The 12,792-nt window shown below is 36.8% G+C and overlaps 1 protein-coding gene across 4 annotated transcripts in view; it reads right to left on the reverse strand.

Moving 5' to 3' along the window:
• Positions 1 to 12,792, reverse strand: part of CACNA2D3 (calcium voltage-gated channel auxiliary subunit alpha2delta 3) — a 1,133,445-nt gene that overhangs the window by 439,043 nt on the left and 681,610 nt on the right. For all 4 annotated transcript variants that reach the window (XM_069736702.1, XM_069736703.1, XM_069736699.1 and 1 more), the window contains exon 13: positions 10,873 to 11,006. In XM_069736702.1, coding sequence (XP_069592803.1) covers positions 10,873 to 11,006 — 134 coding nt within the window. The remainder of the gene's footprint in view (positions 1 to 10,872; positions 11,007 to 12,792) is intronic.

Raw genomic sequence — 12,792 nt, forward strand, 5'->3', positions numbered from 1 at the left:
CTATTGATCTGAGCTCAATGGACACTGTCATGACTATTGACTACTCGACCGACAAGGAAGATGTTGGAAAATACATATTATTGAAAAGTTGAGGAACTGTGATACCACAAGTGCCGTAAGATTACCCGTCATCATCTTTTGGTGGTAATTCCTATTCTATGGAACGGAGGATAATATTTAAAGGTGTTGTCCTGATTTGGGATGAAAGGCTGCAGTTACTCTATGTGACTGCAGACATTTGTGTCCTCACAGCTCGCACAATGTGCACTGTCAGGATTCTCTGGTGCTGGCAGTCATATGATTGCAAGTATGCATTTCACATACTTCCGGCCACAATCCAACTAGACTTGTGCTGCCTCAGTCAATACAAGGGAATTGAGAGAAGCTGAGCACGTCTAGTCGGCTTGTGACCATGTTTATACAAATCATATAGGGTCACGTGAGCCCCCGCTCTTCTCTCCAACATTGGAGAATCCCGACACAATATATCAGCAATCACATGCTTACAGTCACGTGAACTCCCGCTCTCCCCACTAGCACCGGAGAGTCATGACAGCGGGCGCTACACACAATATATATGCAAATCCCATATTTACAGTCACGTGAACTCCCGCTCTCCCCACTAGCACCGGAGAGTCATGACAGTGGGCGCTACACACAATATATATGCAAATCCCATATTTACAGTCACGTGAACTCCCGCTCTCCCCACTAGCACCGGAGAGTCATGACAGTGGGCGCTACACACAATATATATGCAAATCCCATATTTAGAGTCATGTGAACTCCCGCTCTCCCCACTAGCACCGGAGAGTCATGACAGTGGGCGCTACACACAATATATATGCAAATCCCATATTTACAGTCACGTGAACTCCCGCTCTCCCCACTAGCACCGGAGAGTCATGACAGCGTGCGCTATACACAATATATATGCAAATCCCATATTTACAGTCACGTGAACTCCTGCTTTCCCCACCAGCGCTGAAGGATCCTGACAGCGTGCACTGTGCGCACTGTGAGGATTCACAAGTCTGCAGTCACATAGAATGACTGCAGACTTTCATCCCAAACCTGGATAACCCCTTTAAAGCTGTCCTCCTCACAATAGAGAAATGGATCCAATGACAACACAGCCATAATAGCTATTCCATGTCGGTTCTCATATGGACAAACCCCGATGGTTTCTAAGAGGACAAATTTATTAATACCGTGTGCCGGATTTATTAAAAGGTGCATTTTTAATAAATTTGCCATATTTTAGGCTGTTCTGAAGTTACAAATTTAATCTAAGCCTTATATAAAAAATTGCAAAATTTTCTGTCTCAAAGCATGATAAATATGTTGAAGGTTAGAGTCACGCCAGCGTGTATTCTCTCATCAGAGACAATTGGTCTGATTAAGCTAATCGCAATCTGATTAGAGTTTGATCAGAGTGTGACCAGTGTGATCCGATTTTCTCAGATCAGGGGAAGATGGAAGAAAGACTTCTCCGTCTTCATTCTGTCAGTGCGCACACATCGAACTGTACTCAGATGTCATATAAGTGCAGTCCGATGTTTTCCACGCACTCATTGACATGTAAGACATGGCTGCGCTAAATCCAATCATCAAATTCAACTTGGGTATGCCACGATTTCTTCATCGGACCTGCTCGGTCAGAGGAAAAATCTAGACATGCGCATAGCCCAATACGATAACTTTGGTCCAAGCGCAATCCAATGTTTTGTCAGATCACACTCTGACCGAAAATATGAGTTCATATTCGTAATCAGCAGCCAAAATTGACTTAAAATATGTTTTAAAACCTTTTGCCAGAAAAATTGCGTTGACCAGTGTAATCGATAGATAGATAATAGATTGATAATAGATAGATAATAGATAGATAGATAGATAATAGATTGATAATAGATAGATAGATAGATAATAGATTGATAATAGATAGATAGATAGATAGATAGATAATAGATTGATAATAGATAGATAGATAATAGATAGATAATAGATTAATAGATAATAGACAGTCAAAAGATAGACAGATAATAGATATTAGATATATAGATAATAGATGTATAGATAGTAGATAGATAGATAGATAGATAGCTGATAGATAGATAATAGATAGATAGATGATAGATAGATACATAGATATTTAGATAGATAGATAATAGATATTAGATATATAGATAATAGATGTATAGATAGATAGATGATAGATAGATAATAGATAGATAATAGATAGATGATAGATAAATAGATAGATAATAGATAGATAGATAGATAGACAGATAGATAGATAGATAGATAAATAATAGATAGATAGATAATAGATAGATGATAGATAGATAGATGATAGATTAATAGATGATAGATAAGATAGATAGATATTTAGATAGATGATAGATAGATAGATAGATAATAGAGATAGATAGATAGATAGATAGATAGATAGATAGATAATAGATAGATAATAGATAGATAGATAATAGATTGATAATAGATAGATAGATAGATAGATAGATAGATAGATAGATAGATAGATAGATAGATTGATAATAGATAGGTGATAGATAGATAATAGATGATAGATAATAGATAGATAATAGATGATAGATAATAGATAGATAATAGATTAATAGATAATAGACAGTCAAAAGATATACAGATAATAGATATTAGATATATAGATAATAGATGTATAGATAGATAGATGATAGATAGATAATAGATAGATAATAGATAGATAATAGATAGATGATAGATAAATAGATAGATAATAGATAGATAGATAGATAGATAGATAGATAGACAGATAGATAGATAAATAATAGATAGATAGATAGATAGATAGATAGATAGATAGATAGATAATAGATAGATAGATAGATATTTAGATAGATACAGTGGGGCAAAAAAGTATTTAGTCAGTCAGCAATAGTGCAAGTTCCACCACTTAAAAAGATGAGAGGGGTCTGTAATTTACATCATAGGTAGACCTCAACTATGCGAGACAAAATGAGAAAAAAAAATCCAGAAAATCACATTGTCTGTTTTTTTAACATTTTTTTTGCATATTATGGTGGAAAATAAGTATTTGGTCAGAAACAAACAATCAAGATTTCTGGCTCTCACAGACCTGTAACTTCTTCTTTAAGAGTCTCCTCTTTCCTCCACTCATTACCTGTAGTAATTGCACCTGTTTAAACTTGTTATCAGTATAAAAAGACACCTGTGCACACCCTCAAACAGTCTGACTCCAAACTCCACCATGGTGAAGACCAAAGAGCTGTCAAAGGACACCAGAAACAAAATTGTAGCCCTGCACCAGGCTGGGAAGACTGAATCTGAAATAGCCAACCAGCTTGGAGTGAAGAAATCAACAGTGGGAGCAATAATTAGAAAATGGAAGACATACAAGACCACTGATAATCTCCCTCGATCTGGGGCTCCACGCAAAATCCCACCCCGTGGGGTCAGAATGATAACAAGAACGGTGAGCAAAAATCCCAGAACCACGCGGGGGACCTAGTGAATGAACTGCAGAGAGCTGGGACCAATGTAACAAGGCCTACCGTAAGTAACACACTACGCCACCATGGACTCAGATCCTGCAGTGCCAGACATGTCCCACTGCTTAAGCCAGTACATGTCCGGGCCCGTCTGAAGTTTGCTAGAGAGCATTTGGATGATCCAGAGGAGTTTTGGGAGAATGTCCTATGGTCTGATGAAACCAAACTGGAACTGTTTGGTAGAAACACAACTTGTCGTGTTTGGAGGAAAAAGAATACTGAGTTGCATCCATCAAACACCATACCTACTGTAAAGCATGGTGGTGGAAACATCATGCTTTGGGGCTGTTTCTCTGCAAAGGGGCCAGGACGACTGATCCAGGTACATGAAAGAATGAATGGGGCCATGTATCGTGAGATTTTGAGTGCAAACCTCCTTCCATCAGCAAGGGCATTGAAGATGAAACGTGGCTGGGTCTTTCAACATGACAATGATCCAAAGCACACCGCCAGGGCAACGAAGGAGTGGCTTCGTAAGAAGCATTTCAAGGTCCTGGAGTGGCCTAGCCAGTCTCCAGATCTCAACCCTATAGAAAACCTTTGGAGGGAGTTGAAAGTCCGTGTTGCCAAGCGAAAATCCAAAAACATCACTGCTCTAGAGGAGATCTGCATGGAGGAATGGGCCAACATACCAACAACAGTGTGTGGCAACCTTGTGAAGACTTACAGAAAACGTTTGACCTCTGTCATTGCCAACAAAGGATATATTACAAAGTATTGAGATGAAATTTTGTCTCTGACCAAATACTTATTTTCCACCATAATATGCAAATAAAATGTTAAAAAAACAGACAATGTGATTTTCTGGATTTTTTTTTCTCAGTTTGTCTCCCATAGTTGAGGTCTACCTATGATGTAAATTACAGACACCTCTCATCTTTTTAAGTGGTGGAACTTGCACTATTGCTGACTGACTAAATACTTTTTTGCCCCAATGTAGATAATAGATGATAGATGATAGATAGATAATAGATAGAGATAGATAGATAGATAGATAGATAGATAGATAGATAGATAGATAATAGATAGAGATAGATGATAGATGATAGATAGATAATAGATAGAGATAGATAGATAGATAGATAGATAATAGATAGAGATAGATAGATAGAGATAGATAGATAGATAGATAGATAGATAGATAGATAATAGATAGAGATAGATAGATAGATAGATAGATAATAGATGATAGATGATAGATAGATGATAGATAGATGATAGATAGATAGATAGATATTTAGATAGATAGATAGATAGATAGATGATAGATAGATGATAGATAGATAGATGATAGATAGATGATAGATAGATGATAGATAGATAGATGATAGATAGATAGATATTTAGATAGATAGATGATAGATAGATGATAGATAGATGATAGATAGATATATGATAGATAGATGATAGATAGATAGATAGATAGATGATAGATAGATGATAGATAGATAGATATAGATAGATAGATAGATAGATGATAGATAGATGATAGATAGATGATAGATAGATGATAGATAGATAGATAGATGATAGATAGATAGATAGATAGATAATAGATAGATGAAAGATAGATAGATAGATAGATAGATAGATAGACTCCTCCTGGATGAATCTATGATCAGCCATTTGCCTGTAAGCCGTTCATCCTACAAGTAGTGGAACTATCAGGAACTTTATCTAATCCTTCCACAGTCAGTAATGTATTTTTCTTTGATGGCCTCGGTTGATACATTGTTTCTACAAATTGCAGCAATGCATCATCAGAAGTGATGAAAGAACCACAAAAAAAAGTCTTTCTTTCCAAGATGAATACTCTAAAATATGTAAAATTGCCATTTGGCAACAATGGGATAAAATTGCTACAGTTACAGCGAGGATGAGGCCTCCACAATATGTTGGAGACATTTAGAGACGTGAGGACAGCATGAGCGATAGGCTGAGATGGAGAGAAGCCCTAACAAGCTGTGTATTAGGAGACATTTTCCAAAAAACAACTCAGGATAAAAGACGAATCCGACCTCCTCTTCAGCTCTGAACTTTCTTTCCGACCTTGCAATGGTAGACGCACCAGTTCTGCCGTGGGCGGTGGGGAGTCGGACGTCTCAGCTACGCTTTAAAATTTGTTTTGCTTTTTTATTAGGTTGAAAAGTGGTAAGGAGGCCAAAGGGTTAATCATTTACTTGTAAATAAAGATATTTTACAGACTCATAACCTAAATCTACCGTATGCTATACTGGCATCTTTTCATGAGATGGTGCTGTAGCTCCTTGAAGAAGTCAAGTCCAGCACGTGACTTCTAACCCCTCGGCATCCTCTAAAGCTACGTCCATGATAATTCATGATAATTAATCATAGTGGAGCAGATTTCTCAAGATCGGTGTTTAACCCCTTCACGGCATGCGCCGTACATGTACAGCGCATGCCGTGAAGGGGTTAAAAAGTATCTGCCATTTGAAGTTTTATTGCATAAATCAATAGTAAGCATGAAAATAATAAACTTTTCAATATATCTTATCAGAGAAATATGCTTCTTTCTCCTTCTGGACTGATCAGTCATTCTCAAAATTCTCGATTCATGGGTAAAATCTGTATTCAGTGAAGACATATTGCTCCATTACTGAGACAGGAGACGAAAGTTACTACTGGTGAGATTGTATACAGATGGGAGGAGGAAGGAGGAGGAGGAGGGAGCTCTGATTTTTTATCTTCTCCCTCCTCCTTATTCCCCCTTTCCGCAGCTTAGAAGATCAAAAGTTGCTACTGATAAGATTCTATCTCAATACATTAAAAATCTGTTTTCATTGAATACAGATTTTACTTGTGAATTGAGAATTTTGAAAATTAAAGATCAGTCCAGGTGGAGAAAGAAGCAAATTTCATTGATAAGATATAGCACAAAGTTTTTTTTATTTTCATGTGTACTTTTGATTTATGCAAAAAAAATTAAAACGACAATTAAAAAGAATATTGGAGAAAACCACACTAAATTTATTTAAAGTTGCATGACACATAAAAAAATTTGCTTTAAAATTTTAAAAAAATGAAATCTATACCTCTCATGGTCAAGTGTAGATTTGCTCGCAAACTTGTGGCATGTTCTGGCATAAAGATTAATATATCTGTCTAATATTAATAATTGAAGCCCCCCCTCCTGGTACTTCGACATTCACTTTTTCAACTTTCCTTGATAAAATCTAAATAACATGAGAAATATGCAACTTTATGTCTTAAATAGCTTGATGAATATGAGCTACAGTTCCTACAATTGTGTATTGTAAATTTTCTTCATTATAACTGTATGACTGGAGATGTGCAGTCATCATCAGTGACTGTGATAGAAGTTTCTGTCCCCTCCTTTGTAGAACTTTAGTAGTAAAGTCCGTGCAGCTTCATCATACAGGTAGTCTGGTGACAGAGATGATGACTACGTTTAGAGAACATAAAGTCATGCAATTTTCTTGAAGCCAGCATTAAATCACATAACCTATTTGAAGAAAAGTATACCATGATTATTCTAATAGAAAGGAAAAAAGAGCAACTAAGTAATGATATGTTCATATACAGTATGTAGATATACATATCCTTATTTAATATATACTATATATATATATACACTGTATATATATCGTGTATGTATGTATGTATGTATATATATATATATATATATATATATATATATACAGTACAGACCAAAAGTTTGGACACACCTTCTCATTTAAAGATTTTTCTGTATTTTCATGACTATGAAAATTGTATATTCACACTGAAGGCATCAAAACTATGAATTAACACTTGTGGAATTATATACTTAACAAAAACGTGTGAAACAACTGAAATTATGTCTTATATTCTAGGTTCTTCAAAGTAGCCACCTTTTGTTTTGATGACTGCTTTGCACACTCTTGGCATTCTCTTGATGAGCTTCAAGAGGTCGTCACCAGGAATGGTTTTCACTTCACAGGAGTGCCCTGTCAGGTTTAATAAGTGGGATTTCTTGCCTTATAAATGGGGTTGGGACCATCAGTTGTGTTGTGCAGAAGTCTGGTGGATACTGAATAGACTGTTAGAATTTCAATTATGGCAGGAAAAAAGCAGCTAAGTAAAGAAAAACAATAGGCCATCATTACTTTAAGAAATTAAGGTCAGTCAGTCCGAAAAAGTGGGAAAACTTTGAAAGTGTCCGCAAGTGCAGTGGCAAAAACCATCACGCACTACAAAGAAACTCACATGAGGACCGCCCCAAGAAAGGAAGACCAAGAGTCACTTCTGCCTCTGAGGATAAGTTTATCCTCCAGCCACCAGCCTCAGAAATCGCAGGTTAACAGCAGCTCATATTAGAGACCAGGTCAATGCCACACAGAGTTCTAGCAGCAGACACATCTCTACAACAACTGTTAAGAGGAGACTTTGTGCAGCAGGCCTTCATGGTAAAATAGCTGCTAGGAAACCACTGCTAAGGACAGGCAACAAGCAGAAGAGACTTGTTTGGGCTAAAGAACACAAGGAATGGACATTAGACCAGTGGAAATCTGTGCTTTGGTCTGATGAGTCCAAATTTGAGATCTTTGGTTCCAACCACCGTGTCTTTGTGCGATGCAGAAAAGGTGAATGGATGGACTCTACATGCCTGGTTCCCACCATGAAGCATGGAGGAGGAGGTGTGATGGTGTGGGGGGGCTTTGCTGGTGACAATGTTGGGGATTTATTCAAAATTGAAGGCATACTGAACCAGCATGGCCACCACAGCATCTTGCAGCGGCATGCTATTCCATCTGGTTTGCGTTTAGTTGGACCATCATTTATTTTTCAACAGGACAATGACCCCAAACACCTCCAGGCTGTGTTAGGGCTATTGGACCAAGAAGGAGAATGATGGGGTGATACGCCAGATGACCTGGCCTCCACAGTCACCAGACCTGAACACAATCGAGATGGTTTGGGGTGAACTGGACCACAGAGTGAAGGCAAAAGGACCAACAAGTGCTAAACATATCTGGGAACTCCTTCAAGATTGTTGGAAGACCATTACTGGTGACTACCTCTTGAAGCTCATCAAGAGAATGCCAAGAGTGTGCAAAGCAAAAGGTGGCTACTTTGAAGAGCCTAGATTATAAGACATAATTTCAGTTGTTTCACACTTTTTTGCTAAGTATATAATTCCACATGTGTTAATTCATAGTTTTGATGCCTTCAGTGTGAATGTACAATTTTCATAGTCATGAAAATGCAGAAAAATTTTTAAATGAGAAGGTGTGTCCAAACTTTTGGTCTGTACTGTATATATATATATATATATATATATATATATATATATATATGTATATATATATATATATATATATATATATATATATATATTCAGGGACCTAGGACAGGAAATGTCATTTTAATGCATTTGATGCCATTTAAATTGAAAGTAATTGATATAATAAAGAGCATCTAAAAATATATAAAAGTGTTATAAATATAAATCAAAAAGAAAACATTTTAGTTTAAAAATGATTCCTTAATTGATGCACAGCATAAATATCATTGAGACAGCCCTTTATAACGTCGTAACGCATATGAAATTCTTAGTGCCCCAATGACACAAACTGCCTGTGACATCACCTTCACACCTACGACATCATGAAACTAACAAAAGTAACTAAAGTTGCAAATACCTTTTACTTTTTTCCTGTCTTAGTCATTCCTACCATTTCAGTTGGAGACATATGTGAGCTATTAGAACTTTCAGTGTAGAACTAAGTATTAGGGTATTTAGAACCGCATTCACATGCAGACAAAATAATTCATTGGTATTTTAATTAATAAAAAATACATTTCAACCCACAATGAACTGTCAAAAGTAGGAAAAAAAATGTTTGTAAATAAAATTGTAAAAAAAATTCTAAAAACAACTTATGTTTTAATTATTTTTTCGATCTAGCTTAAAACTGACGAAAGCCATTAATATAAATTATGGTGAATATTATCAAAATTGAGTCAATAAATACATAAATACAGCAGAATAGCCATTCAAATGTTATAAACACATTAACACCTTTAGGTTATGAAAAAAAAACACTTCCATCAATGTAAGAACTGGAATAAAATCTGGAATAAAATTACTGGAACTGAAAGCAGATGTCATGTCCATAAATACTGCTCCCAAAATAAATATTATGATAGTATTTTCACTGCCCTGTTTTGCAGGCAAATATTTTGATATCCTATTTATTTTTATCGGTATAAATAAAATGTTCAATAAATAAAAGAATACAATGTAGTGCAATAAATACATACAAATTTGTCATTTGAATAAAAATTTTTGAAAATGTCAAGAAAAAAAAAAAATAAGGCCATGTTCCTAGGGAAAATGTTGCGTAGAAAATTTGCCTTGTTTAACTGCTCAAGCAAAAGGGATGTGTTTTCATGAAAACTCTTCTCTACTGTCTTTAAAGGTGCAGTTGATATGGGCAAATTTTGCTGCAATTTTTGCTCTATAGGATTCCATGAAAAAAATGCATTTTAAAAATTCTTGTTAAAAGTCATGTTAAAAAAAATGCAGTTGCATTTTTAAGGGGTTATCCACTTCTCGGACAACCCCATCTCAATTGCTATTTTTCACCATGCAAAATAATAAGAGCTTTACTCACCACCGGTGCCTGCGCCATTCCAGCAATTTTTCTCCTGGGGCTCGCGAGATACTATTACATCTCGTGAGCCCTGCAGCCAATAAGCAGTCACTAAGAAGTGGCTTCACTCTTACTTCCGTCGGAGAGAGCAGCAACTTTTCTCACTTCCAACTTTGCCCGAAGGAAGTGAGATTGAAGCAGCTCGTTAACGGTCACTGATTAGTGGCAGGGTTCATTACAATGTCCTGTGAGCCTCAGGACACATCGCTGGAATGGCACCGGAGGTGAGTACAGGCTTACGTTATTTTACGTGGGGGAATATAGTAATTAAGAAGGAGTTGTCTGAGTAGTGACCAGCCCCTTCAAGTACAGAATCAAATATTTTCTGGTCTTTATTATAAAACAAAGTTTTAACTTTCCACCGAAATTGCATAAAAAATGGTGGAAAATGCACTCAAAATTGCAGCAAAAACGCAATAGAGAAGATTGTTGCTGCGAATTATGGTGGTAACACCTAAGTAAAGCGCGAAGTTAAAAATCAAGTCGAAAGAAAAGCAGAATTTGTGCTACATATGAAAATCGATGAACATTTTACTTTTAGTTTTGAGACTGTCACTGCTGGATGGCAAGAATAATACATGTGGAACATGTGAATTACCTGTATAGAAAATGCTACTCATACTTACCGTGTTATCTACATAGGCTTCCGTCCACACTACATCGTGCTCCTGGTCTATCACCTTTGGTCTACTCAAGACGTGTAGATACGCCATGACGTTCTCTTGTACGTCAGCTAAAGTGGATATTTGGGTGAAAAAGCCTACAGTAAAAAACACAAACTATAGATATAAACCATAATATATAAGATGTTGCGTATTCTCTTGTCATAAATCAACAATCCAACGTTACGCACAACATAATGACAATAGGCGGCTTATAAAAACAATTTTTTTTTTAGTCCCGTCAAGGGGAATTTTGACTTAAAAGAGAAAAGGGAATCTTCACACGACATCTTATGTAGGCGGATTCCGCCAAGATCCCACCTGAAAATGTCTAAAAAATAAAACCTCCAAAAATTATACACATATGCACAGCAATTTAAAAATTTAAAGGGTATATCCGGAACTTTATATATATATATATATATATATATATATATATATATATATATATATATATATATATATATATATATATATATATAAACAAATGTATCAATGGAATATCAGGCTGGTAATTGCAACCTACCTACCTGTTGTGCCCGACACTGCTCTTCCCCTGCATGGAGCGGTCACACGCTGCTCATGCTGGGGATTCAAGTGCCTGTGCTGCCATGGCGAAGCGCGACACTCTGTGGATGTGACATCAGAAGAACGGTCTTCTGCTATAGAAACTATGTAAGCATGTCAGCTATAGTGGCTAAAAGACGCCATGCACACACCCAAAGGCTACGTTCCCACAATGAGTATTTGGTGAGTTTTTGATCTTGCAGATTTTCTAGACCATTTCGGCACCTAATTTACGGAACTTGCAGTTTTTTAATTGCATCTTTACTTGCTTTTAACATGTATTTTTATCGCGTTTTTGACTCAGCAGTTGCTTGTCTCTTGTTAGTTTTGTCATGTTTTAAATAAAGCTGCTTTGTTTTTGATACTTCCTTGCATTTGGTTTGACAAAACTTTATTGATTCTGTCATGTGCGGACTACTTGCATTTTTGGTGCATTTCCGTAGCTGACACGCACTAAAAATGCATAAGCATTTTTTAACTGCTGATTTTTAAGCATCTAACGTAATTCTATGAGTAAAATCTACACAGAAAACTGAGCATATCGGCAAGACAAGTTTACATGTTGTGAATTTCAAAGACGCGCTGCACGTCAGATTACTCTGAGTAAAAAAAGAGCACAGTGAGCAGGATATTGCTGTAAATCCATCCACTTTGCTGTAAGTGGCTGTATTTTTTTGCTCAATGAAAATACACAGTGTCAAAAATTCATAAAAACTCTTTGTGGGAACTTAAAGGAGTTCCCACTACCAGGGCCGACGTTAGGGGCAGGCAGACCAGGCAGCCGCCTAGGACCCCCGCTCCTCCAGGGGCACCCATCCAGTGGCAGCTATGGGGCCCCTGAGTAAGAGGGACCTGACTCGGCCACCTTCCGGCATCTCGCATTCAACTTATCGGCATCTGTCAACGTGAGGACAAATGAAGTGGCAGCAGAGCGGTTTGTAACTGCTCTGAGGCGGTGCCATACAGAACAGGTAGGTAATAAACAACTACCTGCGTATCAGTTTTTTAGGGCCTTAGGAAAAAAACAAACAGTCCCCCTTTAACTAGAAAATAGCGTTTCTCTGCCTAAATTAAGATGAAAGGTGAAGACTGGTGAGAGCACCGGAGCCCAAGGGAGAAATCTAGTGTATTTCTCGGTCGGGAGATGGCGGTGGGACAGGTGAGGGTTAAGGCCAGTACAAAATTTATTAATTATGCTCTTAAAAGAACAGGATTTAAGCAAATCAGATTGCAAACAATTTGGATTCTGACAAATTGATTGGATTTTTGTGATATTCATAGAAAATTCTATTTAATTTTTTGAATCAAATTGCTCAT

This window comes from Ranitomeya imitator, chromosome 8 (assembly GCF_032444005.1).
Source record: "Ranitomeya imitator isolate aRanImi1 chromosome 8, aRanImi1.pri, whole genome shotgun sequence".
In the NCBI taxonomy this organism is placed as follows: domain Eukaryota; kingdom Metazoa; phylum Chordata; class Amphibia; order Anura; family Dendrobatidae; genus Ranitomeya; species Ranitomeya imitator.